The sequence below is a fragment of the Dunckerocampus dactyliophorus genome, chromosome 11 (genome assembly GCF_027744805.1).
Source record: "Dunckerocampus dactyliophorus isolate RoL2022-P2 chromosome 11, RoL_Ddac_1.1, whole genome shotgun sequence".
Classification (NCBI taxonomy): Eukaryota; Metazoa; Chordata; class Actinopteri; order Syngnathiformes; family Syngnathidae; genus Dunckerocampus; species Dunckerocampus dactyliophorus.
The window spans coordinates 21638958-21662339 of record NC_072829.1 but is presented as its reverse complement, the minus strand read 5'-3'; the positions used below and the strand labels follow the sequence as shown (position 1 = coordinate 21662339).

Below are 23382 nucleotides of genomic sequence, written 5' to 3'. Positions count from 1 at the left end.
GGATTGATATCAAAATGTGTAGCGCCCTCCTCTATTGTATAGCCCACACCCAAAATGTACACATTTCAAAGTGTTAAAACACCCCAGTAAACTACAATGTGACTTTAACAAAATTTGTTTTTTTATCCTTTTTTAGACAGCTCTGATTATTTGATTGACCCAGTTTGCTAAGCAGTAGCATTATGTTAGAATCCGCTATGCTTCACATGTTAGATTTAACTAATTTAGCCACTGTCAGACTTATGTTAACCTCTGACTGATTTAATTTGTTTATCTGTAGGGTTGCTTTAGTTTGTTAGCTTCTTCTTGATGGTTGGATAAACGCAATTTGATAGCGTCTGATAAGTGCCAGTTGTTTAGCATGCTATTAGGCCATGTGAATGTGTTAGCCTCTGATTGAGTCAGCCTATAAAGTGTTGTTTACTAGCCTAAGCAACTGTGCTAGCATCTGTTAGGCTATATAATTCACTGACTTAATATCTGTCTGCCAGGATAAAACATGGAATGATTCAGTCTACTAGAGTCTGATACACATGTGATATCATACCTGTGCTGTTGGCTCATAGGGCATTCAATAAAACTGTGTAATTGTAAAAGTCCCACCCCGGGCTAGCAGACTTTAGCGCTCTATATTTTTTTGTTTACGGGTTTTACCGAACATTGCCATTCAACACAACGGAAACTGATGTGTTTATATATTACTGCATGCTATCTGCATGAAGTTATTTGATAAAAATGTAAAAATGTTTGCGTATCGGGCATGAAGCCTGACGATAAAAGGTTGAATGAAACAGAGTATCAGTTCCTGTCGACAGTTTCATGGTTGGCAAGGTGAGCTGGAGCCTATCCCTGCTGACTTTGGGTACAAGGCAGGCTGCACTTTTGACTGGTAACATATTAGTGTCATTACACTCACACGCTGCTATTCATTGTTTTATTACATGCAAAAGTTTAATGTAAAATAGGGCTGATGAAGACAATTATCATGTGTAATGTTTTTTAAGTATGCATCCTCTTTTTGGAAAACCCAAATATGGTTGCACTAGTATATCGAGTTGTGAAAGTGGCAGATATCCAGTATTACACCACAGTACTGAAATCAGCAGGCAGTTCCTTCTTCCTCACAGCTGTTTTATTCGTTCAACATCTCACATTACAAATACTTCAATGTATGCATACAGTTACAAACAAGGTTGGCAGCAAATGAATATGACGTTAAATCTTTTGTTGTTTTTACTTCACTTCTACAAACCAGCTATAAAAACTGATGTCTGTATTGTAGCATAAAATAATCAGGAGGAAAAATATAAAAATTAGAACTTACGTATAAATGTGAAATTACTTAATAAAAATCCAAATGATATCTGGTAAAAAAACAAACAAAAACAAAAAAAACTCAATAAATATAACCTTCCCAGCATACAATTAAAAACTATTGAAATTTTGCAATCAAGTAATACTAAGAGACATATTAATATTCTTTCTCATCTGAAAATGCAGAGCACAAAACAGCAATTAGAAAAACTAGACACATCAACAAGTTAAACACATCACCCCAAAAATATAACAAAAATCTGATCCAAATCATAGTTATACATTTCAATTGAAAATATAGCAAATGCTAAGTACATTATCAACCTTGTATATACAATGTTTTCAATCACAGTTACATGGTAGTAGCAAAATAAGTAAGCACAAAACTAAATGTTTAAAAATAAATTCATGTATAAATTAGTTGTTTTTTTTGTTGGTTTTTTTTACTTGCAGACATCAGCATGAAAAACAAAAAAAGGAAAACACAAACGTGACTGCATGATTTATGAATTCAATGACTTTTACTGCGAAGACTTGTCTCTGGAAATAATAAGTATTGCACATAATGGCTCACAGTTAACTTGCAACATTAAATCACATTCAGGTTATGTCCCAAAGCATGCCACATCACAAAAGGGGGTCAAGTGATCAAGTCTTCTCACCTGCGTCGTAGCGAGTGTCCTCTACATTACAAAAGTGTTGTCATGGTGTAGATTGCATAAACATGATGTCTGTGTCATGTCAAGAGAGGCTACAAGAGAGGTGATCTCCAAGGAGACAATGAAAAGTAAGGAGATCTAGTGCGTTACATCATTAGGTCCGGCATTAACACTAGCCATTTTATTTCTGTAGTACATAATTATGCATGCCAAGAAGACTTAGAAGAAGTAGAACTTACAGGCAGTTCCAGAAAGAGGATCTAAATATTCAAAGAGCTGATATCCACTCAGGTGATAGGAAGGATGATTACATGTTGACCAAAGCCAAAACATTTATTCTACTCAACTACACCTAAGAGTGATATACCAGAATATATATATATATATATTTTCAAGACTATCAAAATCTTTTAGAAAGGGTCTTGCGCCATGCCTTAGGATTCTGTAATTATGTTAAATGGGCAGAGGAGAATCATATGTACGACTGGCTAATGCTAGCCTATTTTTTTAAGCTCCAGAATCACACCAATATACCAGACAATTTTCAGATTTACCAGCACTTAAATATATAAAAGCTAATTGAAAATTATATTAATATCATTCATTTTCTCTCTTTTTTTAAATTAAGTTTACCATAAATGCAGATATCTTAGTAACAAAGGTACAAAATTATTTTTCACCAAGTGAAAAAAATGAGGTATTGCAAAAGGAGTTCTCCCATCTGTGAAAAATGTGCCTAAAATGACTATTGAAAAAAATATTTAGAAAAGTAGTGCATAATAAATGTATATATGTCCATGACAAAATAATCAGCTATAAAACACTGTACAAAAATCAGCAGGCCATGTATAAAATAATATCTTTATCTCTGTGACAGCAAATTCTAGCTACGACCATATCCAACCACAACACTTGTGATAGAAGCTCCAAACCAAGTAGAGCGTGCAGTGGTACACCATGAGGACAGCTCAGGGAGAATGGACTGTGCATTCCCATTAGTTTGTACTACATTAGCATGTTAGCTTCCAGTGCTAATATCCCTGACAATATAAAGCGAGCAAATACTACTGCCAATACCTGAGCCCTGAGGGGCTGGGGCCATTATGAGCTGAAACTCCTGACTAGTCCTTGTGCCACCAGAGGACACCACCGTATCCTGACGACAACCCCCAGATTGACATCTGCTCTTGATGATGCGTTTTAGGCCAATCTTTGGTTTGCCCTTTCTGGTTACAAAGCGTCTACTTTTAAACCAAGACCTAAAACCATTGCAAGCGGTTCAAACACAGCTTTGCCAGACTTGAGGGGAGACTGATGTGTGACGTTGGCCAGTTTCCAAACACTGAGCTGCTTGAAACAAAATCAACTCGCCATCTAAAAACAACATTCCTCTTCTGTTCAAACCCAACCAAATATCACTCAAACTTTGGTAAATGGTATTTGTTCTCGAAACTTGCAAGCAAAAAGAAAACGCACCCTCTTCAATGCAGCTTCCGCAGCCTGTATACTGATTTAGGTATGATGAACCTCAATTCAAATTTGTTACCCTTGACAACAAATGTAAGCAGCTTTGCCAGCTAACACCAAACAAAATGACAGTCAAGTAAGAAAACATCAAAATCCAAATATAATGCATTCATATGTTCATGCACACTTTAAGTCAAAACAGAAATGGATTTCATACTCTTCTTAGCAGTTGCTATGTTTAGAGGGCCCAATTTAAAAAAAATATATAAATTAAGTTGTTTTTTTTTAACTTAAAAGAAAAGTGCATTTATATTCATATCATAGGTCACCCCCATATCCCTTTCCCTCCATCCCGCCCCATTCCTAGGTTTATCCCTTGCCTTTAGTTCCAGCGGAAGGAGATGTGCCGTGGTCGGTCGCCACCTTCCTTCACCAGGGGCTTGTGGAACTCACGGCCGGCCCGGGAATGAATGGCTGCCCAGCAGTATTCGCAGTAGTACTGCAGACAGGTCACGTTGGCGCAGAAGAAAGGAGCGAACTTCCCCCCGCAACGGGTTCCCTGGCACTCGTCACACAGCTGGTCGTCCAATACGTATGGCTTCACTTCCACCTGGGAGACCAAAAAATAAATGGTAGAAAACAACAGTCAATTTTAACAGTAACATTAAACTAGAGAATGCTATTGGCTTAGACATTGGTGCAAACTTCTGAGAGATATTGCTGCATGGATCAAGGACTTTTATGCCAGTTAATACAGTACATCATTGTGATGCTCACAAATAGCATGTACCGCCCACTGGGGGTGTGTGAGCAGTTTGGGGATGACACCATTGCATTCTGGTTGGTGGGACATCGCTGCATCATTGCCAGGGCTGGGTATTGTTTAGTTATTATCTGATACAGGTGCCAAATCTGTAATTTAGAAACGGGGCCGGTTCTTCAAAGGGGGCCGAACCAGTACTTAAAAATATGGATAACATACAATTTCTTTCTAAAAACAATGCCTTTTTAATTTATAGAAGCTAAAGATTTAAGTAATAAATTCACCAATTTGCAATAAAAGCCACAAAAAATGTTCATAATTATCACAGCAAAACCAGCAGCAACAGAACAAACAAATTCCTAAGATTTTCTAGTACAGTGGAATCTTGGTTCCATAAGGTCAGGCCCTAACCAAAACAGACTAACCGAATCAATTTTTCCCATAAGAAAGAATGTAAATCCAATTAATCTGTTCCAGAAAGTAAAAAATGTTCCAACAAAACTTTTATAATTTTACGCTTATTATACGCTTACGTGCCTGAGTAGATCCCGTGCAGTGAAAGACAGTGTTGTGAAAATAAAAGGATCCATTGAGAAATTGGGCTGCTAGATGCGACTGTTAAAAGATGATGCAAACAGTAAAACTCACCCGTTTATCAATCTCCCCATGCTGCAGTTGAACAAATCGGGCACTGATGGCTGCAATATAGCTTTGCTGATTAGAGAAAGCCACACGCCCCGCTCCCTTTGGATATTTCAGTTCAGGGTCTGTGTCAATGCCAGCGTAACACACTCCGCCATAGAGACGGTCCATGATCATGGCCAGCTCCGCTGGAATGACAGTGTGTACAAGTTAAGTTGGTGTGATGAGAGTAATGTGATTGCACTTGGTGGTCACAATAACAAATGTACCTGCACGTAGGGGGCGAGGGACACCTCCTACAAAGATGGTCTTCCTGGGATCCAGAGGCTGGGAGCCGTCCATGACAAAATCACTGTCATTAAGGTTCCAGGGTCGAATTTGGACCTGGTACACAAAAATATCAAAGACATTATAAATTTAGGATTGTGACACATCAACTTTCAAGCAAAAAAAAGGCAATAATATGGTCGTTTGTTAATCCGTCTTTACAACACAGCAATTCTTGCAACCGTAGCAGTTCACCTGTCACATACAAGTCTGCTGTGTGACGAAGGCATTTGACTACCAGTCAACACTTTTAACAAACCGGTGACTCACTGCAGCAGACAGCAAACACTGCGCAGAACACCAACTATTATTTTAAACTGTGCACGCTTAGGCATGACTGCATGTGTGTGAAAGAAAGCAATGTGAGTGAGACTTAAACACAATTGCTGCTTGGAAAATTTTCAGCCACTACAAATCGGAATTCGGAGTACCTGGTTTGATAAAGGGAATTTATGCATCAATAGTGGGCTACCATGCAGTGAAAAAGGGGCGAAACGCACTCACAGGCTTGTCTTTGATGGTGGGGCTGGAGACACACAGGTACAGCTTGCCATCCTCTTGAATGCAGGCATCAATCAGCGCCTGAACAGAGCTCTCATCTTGAAAGAGCAGGAAGGCGTATCCTGGAAAGTTAGGATGAAATGAGTATTGAGCACCACAGCGCTGCTGGGTCTAAACCCCCCCCCCCCCCCCACTAAGTTTATGTAAGTTCTCACCTTTTGGAGGGAAGTAAGATTTGCTCTCTGCCTTATGAGGCCAGTCTACAAACAAGTGACCAAAACGACGAAAACTGGCAGTGATTTCATCTGTAACAAAACACAGGATCTTGTGAATTCCTCAATTGATGTTCATCAAGTGTCACAAGCAAATCCACAGATTTTTTTTCTCAGGTTGGAATAGACATCAATTTGTTGATTAATTGTAATTCAGAAACATTTTCAGTTATTAACAAAGCTGCATTTGCAGGGAAAATCAAGTGGACTATCTGGCCGCAACCAGCACTGTTAACTCAGTCTAAAATCTGGTGATTGCATTGGAGCCCATGACAAGCAGCTCGCCAAAGATGCAACAGCACCGTGGCATCACTCCTCACGGCATGACAACAGCATTGAATCAAATTCAGTTTTCATGACTACTATTATGTGTGACTGTTTCAAATGCAGTATTGTCATTGTGATAGTCATAGTTCATCATTTCATGACTACTATTATGTGTGATTGTCATTGACAGCATTGTCATTGTGGTTGTTGATATTGTTTTGTTCTTTGTCCTTATGTCCTTGTTCGTCTTTATAGTTGTCACAGACATTTATTTGCTGATGTAGTTCTGTATGTTTCTGTTGTTCTGTTCTTGTTGTCACAATTGTTGTTGTTGCTGCTGTTGTCCTTGTCTCTTGTCTCTCTTTTTTTTGTCCCCCTCTAATCCCCGCACCCCCCCCCCCCCCGGGTTTTCTTTTCTCTTCTTCTCTGTCCCCTCCTGCTCCGGTCCGGTCGCTCCAAATTTGCTTAATAACAAGCATCAAAGTCAAATAAATTCTGTATAACAGGGGAATTGTATATCACACTTCTCCCTGGCAGAGTAAATCTGTTGAGCACTTGATGTACTTTAGATGTACAATTCTATCTGCTTTAAAGGCTGGACAGGACAGGGGTAAAAAAATTCCATTTTCTAAGGGAGACAATCCCACTGCTTCATTGCAACCCAATAGACTGACGGAAAGTGAACAAACAGCAGTTTACAAGTGAAGTCATTAGCACACCAAGCCCCAAAAACACTGCCTTGTCATGAACTTGGAAACTTAAGTTATTTGTTGTATTTGGTTTGCACGTTCATTGCTAAGCTGCATGAGTCCTGCAGATTTTGGCCCTGTGGGCCAGGGCTAAAAGTCCCTCATTTATCACGGTGCAGCGGGCTTACAGATGTATGGAGGACAGGAAGTGATGTCAGAGGTTCAGAGTTGAGTTTTAGCTTGTCGTGGGTTACGGCCCCAACAGTAGTCCATGTTATTATTACAGTGCATCCGGAAAGTATTCACAATGCTTAACTTTTTCCACATTTTTTAAAGTCACAGCCTTATTCCAAAATGGATTAAATTCATTTTTGTCCTCAAAAATTCTATACACAACACCCCATATTAAAAATGAAAAACTGAAAAATCACACGTACATAATTATTCACAGCCTTGGCAGTGCATGTCAAAGCACAAACCAAACATAAAGACAAAGGAATTGTCTATAGACCGCCGAGACAGGACTGTCTCTAGGCACAAGGCTGAGGAAGGTTACAGAAAAATTTCTTCTGCTTTGAAAGTTCCAATGAGCACAGCGGCCTCCATCTGTAAGTGGAAAAAGTTTGGAAGCACCAGGACTCTTCCTAGAGCTGGCCGGCCATCTAAGCTGAGTGATCGGGGGAAAAGGGCCTTAGTCAGGGAGGTGACCAATAACGCTATGGTCACTCTGTCAGAGCTCCAGCCTTCCTCTGTGGAGAGAGGAGAACCTTCCAGTAGGACAACCATCTATACAGCAATCTACCAATTTGCCAAAAGGCACCTGAAGGACTCTCAGACCATGAGAAATATAAGTCTCTAGTCTGATGAGACAAAAATTGAACTCTTTGGAGTGAATGCCAGGCGTTACGTTTGGAGAAAACCAGGCACTGCTCATCACCAGGCCAATACCATCCCTACAGTGAAGCATGGTGGTGGCAGTATCATTCTGTGGGGATGTTTTTCAGCAGCAGGAACTGGATGACTAGTCAGGATAGAGGGAAAGATGACTGCAGCAATCTACAGAGACATCCTGGATGGAAATCTGCTCCAGAGTACTCTTGACCTCAGACTGGGGCGACGGTTCAACCTTAAGCACAATGACCCTAAGCACACAGCCAAGATATCAAAAGAGTGGCTTCAGAATAACCGAGTGTCCTTGAATGGCCCAGCCTGAGCCCACGCCTGAATCTAACCGAACATCTCTGGAGATATCTGAAAATGGCTGTGCACCGACGCTTCTCATCCAACCTGATGGAGCTTGAGAGGTACTGCAAAGAGGAATGGGTGAAACTGCCCAAAAATAGGTGTGCCAAGCTTGTGGCATCATATTCAAAATTACTTGAGGCTATAATTGCTGTCAAAGATGCATCAACAAAGTACTGACCAAAGACTGTGAATACTTATGTACATGTGATTTTTAATTTTTTTTATTTTTAATAAATGTGCAACAATTTCAAAAAACCTTTTTCACATTGTCGTTATGGGGTGCTGTGTAGAATTTGAGGAAAAAAAATAAATTTAATCCATTTAGAAATAAGGCTATGACATAAAAAAAAAATGGAAAAAGTGAAGCGCTGTGAATACTTATGGGATGCACTGTATGAGTACTTTGTTATTATTAGGGCTGTCAAATGATGAATGAAAGCAGATTAATCACGGTTTTCTATTAGTCATGCTTAATCGCCATTTGCAACTATGCATGAAATATGCCCATTTTTACTGTATTATATTAAAAGAAAGATAAATGATAAGACAGGATTTTATATATATATATATATATATATATATATATATATATATATATATATATATATTTGTATGTATTAGCTAGGGAAGTCCAGATCTGATCTTCATGATCGGGATTGGCTGCCGATCCGCTGTACTTGTGAAGATCGGTTAATATCGGCTTCCGCCACGAGAACGGGCCGATCCGGTTGCCGTATCACGTTTGTAACTCTTGAGCCACACTCCAACATTGTAGGCGCGGTAAAGCGCCTCTAAGCTGGTTGCCTCTCGACTCCCGCAAGAAGAAACCTCAACACCACCATGTAGACATGTCCGCGGTGTACCGTGGTGAAGTTAGTTTCATGTTGGACATTTGGCTCGCACGGGAAGTGCCGCTCTGGTTGCTTATAATAGGGACCGCACATATACTACTAAACATGTCGAAACGGTGGCAAAAAACCTTGGAAACTCCTCTGTTACGGAGCGTGAATGGAAGCTAGCGGGGTTAGCTTAGTTTAGCTCGTGCAGCTGTGTGTGTGCGTGTGTGTGTGTGTGTGCGTGCGTGCAAATCAGGCGGGATGAGTATATTTTCACTGTGTTGTGTTTTACTGCTTTAACGTAAAGATCATTTTTCAATGCCCACTGACGACGCGCAGGTTCTGGGTGAAAAAAAGACGAGAGGCACGTTTATTCTCGCACCCAGCGCGTATCAACTGTCAATTACCATTCTCAACACACACAACACATTCCGGCCTTCAAAATAAGACCGCTTTTTGTCACATTTGTCTAATTGTGTAAACAAAATATGGGTGTCATTAAAATATCTTACATTAATAACGCGATTGGAATGACATCTGTGACTACATCTTCCTTAATTGCAAGCACGGGCATTACGGGCATTGTTGAAGATTTTTTTTTTTTCAGTTTTATCATTTATTGGATGTACTTTTATTGGATTTGGGACCTGACTCACAGAGGTTTGTTACAAAAGCCAAACAATATTGTTGGTCATGCTGCGTAATAAAAAAGTACATTTGGCATTACTTTGGTTGCATTATTTTTAATGCTTTGAAGAGCTATTTTCATAACCATATTAAATTCCACAAAGTCATGTTTGTAACAAAGGCTTATTATTATTTAAAAAAACAGAAAACAATCCGTACCGGATCGGATCTGCAAGACTATAAAAAAATTTTAAAAATCAGATCGGAAGCCAAAAAATGTGGATCGGGACATCCCTAGTATTAGCAGCTCAAAATTAGGTGAAAATTTTAATAAAGCTAAAAGATGGCACACATCTGAAAATCTATTTAGTTTCTTTAATAGTAGCAGAACATTTGAATCATACTGTGACCATGTTATTATGAGCAATGAGGGGTTGTGTTGAAAGGCACCATGTCATTTAAGTTGAATTCACATGTTTTGAGTGTTTTCTTGGATTACCAAGTATACTCAAATGGAGCAGATGTACTTCCGCAGTATGAGTTGCGTTAGTGAGTGACAAGAATATCCACTTATTTTTTTCTTTGTATTTTTGTTTATTTAGACCACACGTACAAGCATAATAAAGACGTCACGTTCGGAGGGTTCATGAATGCATCTGTGGTCATCTAGTGACAATGAGGAAGTGTCGTTCCTATGACGAAGGCACTCGAGACGTGTTTGTGTGTTGGAGATATATATGTGTCTGTGTCTGAGAATAAAGTTATAAAAGACTGTCAGACTCTGTGGGGACGCTATACCTGTGCCTCCGTCTGTCATCACAACAGAGAGGCGTGGCTTGCCACAATGCGTAAATTATGCAAAGTTGTATTTTATTTTTTACAGAATTATTGAAATAAATTAGCTCCCGCGGTTAATGTGCTATTTTTGACAGCTCTGGTTATTATTGTGAGATCATTTAAACCTGCAATAAATGCCTGTTCTGGCAATCACCTCTGCTGCTTCTCTCACCAAACAATTACTGACACCTAGTGGACAATGTAGAAAACTACATACAATTAGAATGTGTCTTCTCCCTTGCATTTGTATTTTAGTTCATTTAGCCATTTACACCAAAAATAAGTACAATTTGCTTAAATATGTATTTATTTTTACTAATCATAGGCTGTATTCAACCACAAAACAGCAATGATTTAATAATACATTTTTGAAAAACAGCGACAGAGTGAGGCTGCAATGTAGCGAAGGACAACCGTACTGTACTGCATTCTGATTTGCGATTCAGCATTCACAACCCCACAAATTTGCAGATTTTTGGTTAAAATTATATGTATTGTATATCCCCCCCCCCCCCCCCCCAAAAAAACAGCACCTTGTTCGCATCATAGTTGCTGTGAGACGCAGAAGCAAAACATCTACACAGTGACTACGATTCCATTTGTTCATCAATCAAATTACATTATCATTCATTAGTGCCGAATACATTTACATTTAAAATGCATTTAAGTGTGTGAGGCATATTGAAGAGAGATGGAGCTGAATCTAATCTAATACAGGCCGTCCTCAGGTAACAAACGAATTCCGTTCCTAGACTGATGAAGTTGAGTGTTGGTGTTAGTCAGATGTTACACCTAAATTATATCTAAAGTAACAAAGTCACTCACATTGTACACAGAACACGTGAAAGACTTCAAATACAACAATAAAACACCAAATACAAGAATTACACAGTAAAAGTTATTAAATATAATAAAAAATAAAAACCAAAAACACCACTACCACTCAATTATTACTGTCACTTTCATTGGAGCAGATCCTTTTAACATGCTCAAAGGTACTGCAGCAACCTGGTAGTTGTGTGATGTTCTGTATTCTGATTTCGGGTTTCTGCTGTCTGTGAATGTGATAGACTGAGACCTGACTGTGTGTGTGTGTGTGTGTGTGTGTGTGGTGGTGGTGGTGGTGGTGGTGGTGGGGGGGGGGGGGGGGGGGGGGGGATGTCTCTGTGCAGAGAGGACAGGCGAGTTTGCTGGTATTGTTTTGACCTGCTTGTGGCATTGTCGCCTGTTCTGTTTTTGCAATAAAGATCGACCCCCCCTCGTCAACCTTACAATGTCCGAGTAGATGGTACAATATGATCTTTATTCTTAATGGTCATGACAGTCCAGTATTGAGTGTAATATGGCTGCGCATGAGTTGCACACTTCCACTCTAACTAGTTCACAAGCCAAAATTCCGTTAATTTGTGGGAGTGCGTATGTAACCACGAAATGCAGAAACTCGGAACAGCCTGTATTCACATTCGGAACCTGTATTCACTCTTTTTGCAAATGATGTTGATAGTTTTCCACTATTACGTCAAAAATAGTCTGTATGGTAGTTTGGGGGGCTCACAGCCTATTCCTTTAAAAAAATTATAATTTAACTGTGCCGTTGATCAAAACTGACATTTTACATGTTCACAACATTGTCTGTACCTTCGTCAATGTCTGGGGGCAGGCCTCCAACAAACACTTTGCGAGAATAACGCTCTATGCGTTCTCCATTGAGGTGGGGGAAACAGTGTGCTGAGCCAAGCCCACCAAGGCCCTGGTCTGTGGTCTCATCATCCCCGAAAGTGCGTTCATCCTCCATGGGGAACAGAGAGGAATGACCTGGCCAGAAAAGAACACTCAAATACATCAGGTATCTCCTTCACTAATTTAAATCATTGAACAAGATTGAAGAAAGACATTCAATAATTTCATGCGTGATTGTTAAACTGTATTTTTTTTTTAACTAAATTAACTACTACTGAACCATTTTAAAACAACACAAAGACAACAATTACCTCGTCTTCTGCCATAACTTCTCGCTGCATGTAAAACACAACAAAAACCTTCAAACTGCCTCAGAGGTAAAATGGTGGTCACTCAGCAATGGAGAAAGTAACTAACATCAAACTGGGAACGTATTGCATTCTTATGTGTCAGGTCTTAATTTCAATTGGTGTTCGGGACGGTGTCTTTTATGCATGCAATTGACATACCATTCATAGGCAGAGGCCCGTCTCCACCCTGGTGAGAGAAGTTGAAGCGTCCTACAGTAAATGAAAACAGGAAAGGCTTCAGATCACAGCTTCATGAACAAAAATTAACTCATTTCTGCCAAAAAGGTAATAGCGACTCAATTCGCAAAAAAATATACATATATAAATAAAACAAATATTGCCTAATTTCTAACATTTATTCTCAAATGAGCACACAAATGCACGTAAATAACATTCCATTATAAATATGTTTTTTAATTTTCACGATTGTTGAAGTCTTCCAGTGATGGAAAACATTGGCATATATAAAAGAATTCAAAATTAGTTGACAAATTCATTATTATTATACAATGTTACATGGTTAACAATGTAAAAAAAAATTGGAAAGCGCTGCACTTGGATTTTTATTGTCCGACCACATTGGGCTGAACAATATCTACACCTGCAATCAGCAGCGTCCACTCTGACAACAGCAAGGCAGTAGATCACATTATTGTCCAAGCACACACAAACACAAAAGATAATGATGGCTGCTGCACTCCTAGTGCATTGTGTGATATAGAGGATATGAATGCTTGCATTGAAACTCAAAAAGCCAAATAAACAAATAAGAAAATACATAATAATTGTGAATAAATTACAGCGCACCATAATATTTATTTTGTCTGTCAGCAGGCAACTTTTGGTTCAAGTTCATGAAGAATAATATAAAGACTTCTTGATTAAATGTTCAGGATTGTTCCCTTTGCATTCTGGGGCAGGGTGAACTGTTCCATTATGACTCAAATGGGAAAAAAAACAACATTGTAATGTTTTTCCTGATTTGCGCTGAAATCTGATGTTTTCTTTTCCAACATATAAGCATGAAAATGGTTATGTAGCTTTTGCACACATGCTGGATCTGCTGCACATCTATATTTGCTGACTTTTGTTGGTATTAGAAGGACAACAATTTGGGGAAAAAATAAACACGATTAACATATGTAGCATGGTATTGGATAACCGCGGAGCTCCCAAAATGACCATTTTGGCAATGACTCTTTGTCCCAACAAACTTTTTCTGAAAGGTATTTGCTCATTTGAGAAAACTGACAGTCTTGTCTACCACAAGTACAAAATCTCCCAGAGGTGCTGAGGTGGGTTGAGGCAAGTTGGCAGGATGCCATTAAAAATCATCACTGCATTACACTCACACCATTCCCTAAGGAGGCATCTAAAACAAATGCTCCAATACAGTGATTTCCATAGGACTGCAATAAATCTGTGGGATTGGTTTGCATTGGCAATAAAAAAACAAAAAAACATGCATGATGTTTCCTGGGCTCCATGCAAGTGTGTGCTGATTTAAAAGATAATGGACACTAGGGCTGGGCGATATGAAACAAAACTCATAACCCAATATACAGTATTTAGGTTGAATATCGGTATACAATGAATACCCCGATATTTTTTTAAGCGAGTGAGTTTAGACAAAATCAAAGCCAAATATGTGTGTCAAGTTGTTTTATTAAAATAAATACTTAACATGAGAATGTATTATGAAATTTTAAAGCTGCGTGCAAGACGCACATTAAAACAAATCTAAAAATGCCCTCTAAAATGAAGTAGGCCATTTTTTTTGGAAATATAGAAAAAGCCAAATATAATCTTTTTTAGAACAAACCGTTGGCTATGCTCAAATCCTCAGTCAATAACAAAAGAACAAAATATGAAGGAGTAACCGGTTTAAGAGAAAATTTTAAAATGTCGGCAAATCAAAAATACTTTCAATTGAACAGTAGTATTTTAAGGTAAACATTTTTAGAAGACAGAAGCATGTCCTTATTTTGTGCCAGGAACACCAACCTGTCAAACGCATCAGGCTTAGCCACTGTCTGTCTAACTTTCTTGTACATTTGTGGTAGAGCTTGTCGTGCTAAATAATTGTGACTGCAAAGCTCGCTGGACATCGCAAGTCCATCCTTTTCAGCAGGTTTTTAAAGCCCTTTTTTCCACTGTTGCAACAGGGACCATAATCACACCACTTTGCTTTTCCTTTCATGAGGAACACCACAGGAGCACGGCAGACAGAGCATAGCGTCCCACATTCCTCGTATGAGAGTTTGTGCCAAGTTTTAGGGTGGTGAAAAATATTTTTATGCTCTGATTTCTTAGTATCTCCATATTACTGAGCTACCGCTTTTTCCTTGCTGACTACTTCTTCCACCGCAGACGCCGTCGCTTCGACTGGAGCCGCCGGGCTTCTGCTTCGCACCTCTTCCTGCATGCAGGGATAAGGGAGATACAGCGCAAATCCAGTCTAACAATATGGTTGGTTTTGATGTCATGCTTAAAGTAAATATCAATAATTTTATAATATCGCTATATCGCCCAGCCCTAATGGACACGTCATTGTACATCTTAACAGATATAATGCTTGACCAAGTCAGTAGTGGTAGTAAATAAATGAATGTATAGGAAACAATGAAATAGCTAGAGTGCCTGTCTCAATTAATCTCTGGGTGGATCTTCCACTTGACCCACTTCAAGTCAGTTGCTAACAAAAACAGCAGTACCTACGGATCTCAGATTAACTGAAGTGTGGCGCTGTACCAGCTGCTACTTGGATGTTATAAACAAGTTCCCTGTGCAATGTCAAAGATTATCTTACCTTATGGGGATACGGCATCTTTGCAAGTCACACACTAGTGTTCCACTTTATTATTACAAAAGTACTTTATTTGAACAAATAAAGAACTTTCTCCAACTAAATGCCTTTTAATCATTTATTCAGGTTTTCCTTCCTTTGGCATTGACTTTTTGGAGGTGCACAATAAGATTCTACCAATGCCCATTTTTTGTTATGCATCTGTATTAACCACCCAGGTATGACTGGAAAATAGTATGACAAAATCCTCTGTAAAATATTTACACACCGTCCTCTGCCGTGTATCCACTGTAAACTACATCCAATGAAAAGACACAAAGTGTATCTTCTGACTGGCTGTATTTATTTACAGCCAGTAGCGAGAGCTCCTCCACACTATTGTTCATGTGGGAACTAACCTTTCAAGGAATCCTGTTCAGCCCTCATAATGTCAATCAGGGAGTTCTCCAGAGAGTGCATGTTAAAACCATCAAAGGAGCGGGTTCTCTCCTGCTAAAAAAAAAAAAAATAAAAAAAAATAAAAAAAAAAAGAGGAAGAAAACAATTAGCCTCCACGCAGCTTTGCATCACCATCTGAGGCAACAACAGCAGGCCTGACACAGTTAGCCATCATGCGAGTAGAAAGCAGGGCCTCCGCATTGACTGCATACATACATAATGACAGCAAAGGAGATGCTGTGCTACCAAGAAGGGCACATGCATCTACATCACTATGAATAAATACCCTGACACAAAACAAAATGCAGGCATTTAAAATGGAGCCACACAACATGCTGACTGTACATTGAGAAAGCTTGAAAGCACAAAGAGCATCAGTATGCATACAGCACAAGACCTCTGAAATGAGGGCAGTAGCAAGACTAAGGGGGACAAGATTACTATCCTGTAACCTAAGGATCTACATATGACTCTGTCACATATCCCGTTTTACTCAATGGCTCATTTGTTGCACTGAATACAGCCAAGTGCATTCAACAAGATTAGCATTACAGAACCTTATCTCTCGGGATCCCAAATACACACAAAAAAAGAATGAAACTACAATGTAAATGAATGAAACTACAGAAACGCCCTAACCTGGAAAGGGTACACACTATCACTGCGGCTCACTGCGTCCTCCACCCAGCCCTTGTGATTGAATCCAGAGCTATTTCGGGGAAACTTCTGGGAAGGAACCTGGGGATCAGTGAAGAGTTTTATATTCTTGTTAAAATTAATCAACATACACAAAAATGAGAGTTTAGGTGAAACGTCACTTTTACCTGATTGTTGGGGAAGGACTTCTTCAGTGGAGAGATGGAGTTAAGGCCAGTCATTCCTCCACCTACCCCACGACGGTACTCCCTAACACCATGTGTGCCCCCCCAGCCTCCATATCCCCCAGGGCTCCAGGTGGTTGATGTGGGTGTGGAGGGGCTCTGGTAGCTTCCCCAGGGTGAAGGGTGTTTGCTCTGGGCAGGTGTGAGGTGGGGCAGTTGGGGGAAGGCTCCTGTGCGATGAGCGTGTGGAGGGAAGGAGGGCTGAGGTGGGTGAGGGCTAGCTGGGGAGCGCCGGTGTTGCGGTGGCACCCCCTGGCCGTGAGGGTGATAGGGCTGAGGGTGAGGGGTGGGAGGGTGGTGCTGTGCGACCGGTCCGATTTGAGGAGTGAAGTTTCCTCCTGCGCCAAAGCCAGGCCCAGTGTGGTGAGAGAAGCTCTGGAACAGCAAAGGTGGTGCGTTGCCGTTAGAGCCAGCAGGACCAAAAAAGCCCCCAACGTCATCACCAACCCCTGGAGAATGGGTGGATGGAACAGCAGGGGACCAGTTGTTGAAGCTCGTCAGTGAGGAGGAAGTGGACTGTGTGCAGCCTGTGCCCATCCCCAGGGTGTCCTGGTAGTCAAATCCACTAAGCACTGGAGACTCCATCCTTAGCTTCTCCTTCCCTCCACTGCTCTCCAAAGAACCTTTCTCCATTAAGTTGTCTTCAGGCAGAGCTCCCTCAAGCTCCCCCAAGGTTGTGCCGGCCTCCTGCTGGCCTGGAGAGAGGGCCTGAGGCTGGGCCTGGACCTGAGACTTCTCCTGCATGTCCTGGAGTTCTAAAGCCTTCGACTTCTCCGACTCCAGGATCTCATCTTGCATGTTACTGTGTTGGGCTACGGCAGGGAACAGCCAAGCACTGCCCCCATTGGTGGAGCAGGTGTTGTTTACAAAGGAGGGGGGGCTGGGGGGGTTGGTGGTATGGTGTGGGTGCTGGGGTTGGAGGTGAGGAGGGATCCTTACAGGGAAAGCAGACTTGTTGCCACTGCTGTTCTTCACCAGAACTCCAAACCCGTAGTCCCCCATTTAGGACACCCAGTAAATCTTCACTTGACTTTTGGCTTTCACCGACGTCTTTATGCTGAAATAAAGAGATACAAAAAAGTAGAACGGGTGACAGGTCTAATGGAAGTGACAAGTTAAAAAATATGCCTGTGGATTACTCGTGTAAATTGCACCATGTCTAGATTATACCACAAGAAATGAAATAGATATCTCGCCAGGCTAAGAAAACAGGGAAAACACCCAAGTGAACCAGCATAAGCTAGCAGCCTGCTCTGACGTCTGCAAAGGTCGTTGCGCAGCTAGCAGCAAGCTAACACAACGACTCCACCACCTTTCATGTGTCCTTTTCATCATGGAGGCAAGGCAGTCTATTTTAAAGCACCTCCGAGTAGTCCTGTGTTTTTGCCGAGGTGGGGAAACAGCACGGACACCTATCGAGTATTCTTCCTTTCTAAGTAATGGCCCCCCTCACACGTAGCCATTTAAATACAGGAAAATGCTGATGACGTCTCCGCGTCTGTTCTGAATGTAGGGTACTTCCCTTCCAGGAGCCGCTAAGCTAGCATAAGGGACGTTGTCACGTTAGCATATTTGCAAAGCAGCTGGCAAGCATTAAGCGCTTTCGGTGATAACAGTGTCCAACAAAAGGAAAGCAATATTCACGACACCATTATGAACGACAGCCCGGTGGAAATTTCTAGGGAATGACAAGTTGGAAATGGAGCTTGGCTCTTTAACCGACCTCGTCTGTTTCGTGCCCTGTATGTTCAATGTCACACCGCCTAGCCATCAAATTTTCACCTCGAAACAACGCAACCCAATCCAGCCCGCTGTTCTGAAGCACTGACAATCATAGTTCATCGATAGCACCTCGGCCTAACTACCTTCAGTTCGGCGTCATGACCTTATCGTTTTGATGTCGCCATATTTCAGCGTTTTTCCCTTTTCTGCATTTCCCAGACGGCCGGTGTAAATGGTTTCTCCTCTTTCATCTAGATGACAGCTGAGCCAGTCGGCGGACACTTCCGACTATAAGCCCCGCCCCGACAGCAATAAGGAGCCAATGTGTGTCAGGATTTCCCCTGTAGTCCCGCCCAGTCATACTTCTATCTTCCCTTTAATTGGATAATAACTGTGTAGCCACGCCCATAGTACGCCTTTATTCAATGAATGGCACACGTTCTCCTCCCAAATAAGGATACATTGAAATGAAAGGGAGGGGTTGATGGGGAACTATATTAATGAGCTATCAAATCAATATTTTAAAAAAGGCGTTTCTGGAAGGAAATCGCATAAAAACTAGGCAAAAGAACAGCAAGGTACAATATATGTAGCCATTTAGTCAAAATGCAGAAGAAAATGATTTGATGAAACAAATGTTCTTCCTCCACCCTCAGCCAGCAGTCTGATAGGTGTGTGTTGCATCAGATCGCAGATCAGCCATAGTTGTTGAGCCGGGGTGTCCAAAGTGCTGTGTGGGGGCCATTTGTAGACTACAGCTTGTTTTTTCGTTGACCGGTTGCATATTTTGCAAATAGAATTAATTATTAAAGAAATATATCATAGATATTACACAACTATGCTTTGCTGCGTCACCTATAACACAAGGTTTAGATGTTGATGTTTAGTATATACTGAGCTACATTTTACATTACATTTAGCATCTTTGATGTACAAAATATGATAAAGTGGCCCTCCACATTCTTCAATATTTCTGTATGCGACCCTTGTTGGAAAAGGTTTGGACACCGCTGCTAATCTTGACGGATTATTTCTTTAAAAAATAACAAATTCATGTAGACATTAGATACCCTTCCTTGCTCAGCAAACATTTCAACACGGATGTTAAAGTGCATGCAACACAGGGGGCACTTTTTTTTTTTTTAGCCCACAGCATATTTAAATAATATATTAGTTATGTAGTATGTTACAACAAAAAGTTGAAATGTTGAACGTTGCAAGATATTACAGTAATACTTAGTATTTGCTTTGCCAATTACAATGCAAAAATCAGATGTTTTTCTTTTAAATAGATTTTTTATACTTTGCATATTTTGCCCTACATTGGTTGGCTTTAGTGTGTTTAATAAACAAAGTGGCCTCTGCCATTCTTTCATTTTCAGTATATGGCCCTTGGTGGATACCCCTGTTGTAGAGTCTTCAGAACCTCATGGAATTATCACTGAAAGTTGTTTTTAGCACACAAGTGTCCATATTTCATTTTAAACCTTTGATGTCACTTTTGCAGCAGATGGAAAAAGACTGTCTTCAGCAGAGGTCCTGCTCTATGCATTATTCAAGTGGAGTAAGATTACTTGTGTTAAAACTGTTCAACCCAAACATGCTTCTTTGACCAGCTCTATTATGGTTGTGTATTCAAATTTGCAACACTGATCTGGCATAAAAAAAAATCCAAATAATATTTTGTATTATTGCAGTGGTGTGAAAAACTGTTTGCCCCCTTCCTGATTTCTTATTGTTTGCATGTTTGTCACATTTAGATGTCTCAGTTCATCAGACAAAATTAAATATTATTCAATGACAGCACAATTGAACACAAAATGCAGTTTTTAAATGAAACTTTTTATTATTAATGAAGAAAAAAAAAAAAACCTACATGGCTCCTACCTCCCATCCCCCAATGGTTATAAAACTATTTCTAAAGCTGTGGGACCCCAGCAAACCACAGTGAGAGCCATTATCCACAAATGGCAGTAACATGGAGCAGTGGTGAACCTTCACAGGAGTGGCCGGCCAACCAAAATTACCCCAAGAGCATAGCGACGACTCATCCAAGAGTCCACAACAGCATCCAAAGAACTGCAGGCCTATATTCCTCGGTTAAGGTCGGTGTTCATAGCTCCACCATAAGAAAGACACTGGGCAAAAACGGCCTGCATGACAGAGTTCCAAGACAAAACCACTACTGATAAAAAAGAACATTAAGGCTCATCTCAATTTAGCAGGGAAAATACTCTGTGGTCGACGAGACAAAAGTTGAACTTTTTGGAAGATGTGTGTCCCATTACATCTGGCGTGAAACTAACGCCGCGTTTCAGAAACAGAACATCATACAAACAGTAAAATATGGTGGTGGTAGCGTGATGGTCTGTGCCTGTTTTGCTACTTCAGGACCTGGAAGACTCGCTGTGATAAATGAAACCATGAATTCTGCTGTCTGAAGTATAATGTTCGGCCATCTGTTTGTGACTTCAAGCTGAAAAGAACATGGGTTGTGTAGCAGGATTCAAAACACACCAGCAAGTCCACTTTGAAGAAAACCAAAATTAAGACTTTGGTGTGGCCTAGTTAAAGTCCTGACCTTAATTCTATTGAGATGCTGTGATATGACCTTCATGCTTAAAAACCCTCCAATGTGGCTGAATTAAAACAATTCTGCAAAGATGAGCGGGCCAAAACTCCTCCTCAGCATTGTAAGAGACTCATTGCAAGTTATCGCAAACGCTAGATTGCAGTTGTTGCCGCTAAGGGTGGCCCAACCAGTTATTAGGTTTACTAGGTTCACTTTTTCACACGGGGCCATGTAGGTTTTGATTTTTTTTCTCCCTTATTAATAAAAAGTTTCATTTAAAAAATAAATTTTGTGTTCAGTTGTTTTGTCATTGACTAATATTTAAATTTGTTTGATGATCTGAAACATTTGACGAGCATGCAAAAACATAAGAAAACAGGAACAAAAACAGGAAAAGCTGCTTGTGAGTGTCCCATTCTCAGGCTCACCCCTCATTTCATTCTCTGTCCTGTGGTAGTAACACTCACCACCCAACTCACTCCCATGTGCTGCAGGGCCTGTTGAGGTGGTTTAACAACAGTCTGCCTTGAGCTTCTGGTTTCTTTTAACAGTAACAGGCTGGTGTTCCTGGTTTGAAATGCTTCCTGCAAACAAAAAAGACTTTTTGTTGGTATTAGAATCTGTAACAAATAACACACATACAGTATCTAATAACCAGTATAATAAATACAATTCAATAAATACATAAACTTGATACCAATTCTTTGTATATACGACACTAAATATAAGACAGAGGACGACCATTCATTACAGACTGTTCTTTAAATGATTCATCCATGTAACCTGGGCACCGAGTCATTTATTTATTAGTTCCCACAGAGATGGTCACCAAGCGGCTGAATTATATCAGGTTTCTCACTTAACAGGACAGTTTTCTGCTGCTTTGCCTCCCCTCTAGCCATCTCAATATTGATAGAGCTCAGTTGCCATACCAACCATGAGAGTGCGGCATATTCAGGTCTGCATGCTGTGTGACTAAGAGGTCATCTTTACTAATATCATGATGACTCAACATGCTCCAAGCAAAATATCAGCCTTTGCTTGTCAGTATGTTGTCATTAAATGATTCTTAAATGCAAGAAAACGTCTTATCTGTGGAAAATGCGTGACGCAGCCACACAGACGCGCCGTTTCAACTCGGGCACACCAGTCTTTAAATGGTGTAAACCAGTCCAGTAAACCCAGAATTATGATCAATATGTACCATGATTTGGATGCACCTTGCGGGAAGGCACCCATTTTGAAAGCGAAAGCAAGCAGGCAATGAAACATGACACCACCTTCCTAGCTTGTCATCAATCAAAGCATTAGAAGCTATTTGGTTGCAGAGGGAGAGGGGGAAAGGTAAGATAACACTGCCGTCAAGTGGCCAATTGATGTGGAAACGCACATCATGACTTTGAAATTCCTACACAAGCCTGCCCGAGGTCTTGCCTGGTTTTGATGTTAAAAATCATGATTTATTAGTATTTGTAAGTATTTTTCTGGGGTTAACTTTATGAACTTTGTTAACTTTGTTAACTTTGTTAGTTTTCTAAATTTGTACATGAATGTTTCAATTATGCATTTTATATTTGCATTATTAGAAGGGTTTATTATATAAAATTATATATATATAATTTTATAGTTAAAAAAGAAAGAACATTTCTACACAGATTTGAGGTTTTAGTGTGATTTTCGGACCAACTTACTACACCGTGTCGAAATGACAAAAAAACTGTACAGTCACATGTGAGGTTGTTAACAGCTTTTAAGGAATATAAAGGTAAAAACAAAACCGCTCAATCCTACCCTGGACTCCCAAAGCTTACAAGCTGCCATATACTGTAAAGTAGTCCCTCATTTATCGCAGTTGATTGGTTCCAGACCTGACCGTGATAAATGAATTTCTGCAAGGATTTCTTATTCATAAATGAAAGATTTTCATAGCTAGACAACTTGTTTACAGCCTACTAAATACGATCTTATTACAATCTCATTATTAGAGCCCTTTAGACATGAAATAACACCCCTATAGTCACCTTTACTGTACACTCGTATTACCCAATAGAGTAGACATAAATAACACTTGTGCTTGTGTGTGTTGCTATAAATGTGTTTCCGGTGCTAGGAGAGCGGAGTGGCGGGCGGACAGGAAGTGATGTCGGGGGTTCACCGCTGAGTTTAGCTTGGCGTGGGTTATGGCCACGACGTAAACCTGTGTTTTATTAGGGATTATTGAGAGATCGTTCAAACACGCAATAAAAGCCTGTTCCGGTGATCAAGACTGACACTTGGGTATCTCACCGAACATTACAATAACATTACTGACACCTAGTGTCCAGTATAGAATACTACATATTGTTCACAGCATCTTTGAATGCATCTTCTGAATGTCTTATCATTGTATTTTAGTTCATTTTGTACATTTATATGCTTGAAAATGCTTAATTTAGGCAAAAAATACAAAAAAATAGCTAATACAGTATATGCCTATGGTTTGATTAT

The 23382-nt window shown here is 40.2% G+C and overlaps 1 protein-coding gene across 3 annotated transcripts; it reads right to left on the bottom strand.

The window, feature by feature from the left end:
* Positions 1-959: 959 nt before the first annotated feature.
* Positions 960-18594, bottom strand: LOC129190091 (cytoplasmic polyadenylation element-binding protein 4-like). Of its 3 annotated transcripts, none has more exons than XM_054792469.1 (12): positions 18467-18594; positions 16545-17658; positions 16360-16458; positions 15681-15771; positions 12636-12686; positions 12438-12461; positions 12085-12261; positions 5889-5978; positions 5677-5795; positions 5115-5229; positions 4852-5033; positions 960-4050 (listed from the first exon to the last, which is right to left on the bottom strand). In XM_054792469.1, exons 2-12 carry the CDS (start codon positions 17601-17603, stop codon positions 3823-3825), a joined length of 2235 nt encoding a protein of 744 aa, XP_054648444.1. In that variant the 5' UTR covers positions 17604-17658; positions 18467-18594; the 3' UTR covers positions 960-3822. The 3 variants fall into 3 exon arrangements, with proteins under 3 accessions (XP_054648444.1, XP_054648443.1, XP_054648445.1); XM_054792468.1 differs by having other exon boundaries at positions 961-4050; positions 15681-15774; XM_054792470.1 differs by lacking the exon at positions 12438-12461 and having other exon boundaries at positions 961-4050; positions 15681-15774.
* Between the last annotated feature and the right edge of the window lie 4788 nt (positions 18595-23382).

Excerpts from the sequence above, each read along its gene's own strand:
- LOC129190091 (XM_054792468.1), bottom strand. The coding sequence starts at position 17,603 with ATGGGGGACTACGGGTTTGGAGTTCTGGTGAAGAACAGCAGTGGCAAC. Across the intron at positions 5,230-5,676 it reads CCACCATCAAAGACAAGCCT|GTCCAAATTCGACCCTGGAA; the intron begins GTGAGTGCGTTT and ends TTTGTGTACCAG. Across the intron at positions 4,051-4,851 it reads ATGGGGAGATTGATAAACGG|GTGGAAGTGAAGCCATACGT; the intron begins GTGAGTTTTACT and ends TTGGTCTCCCAG.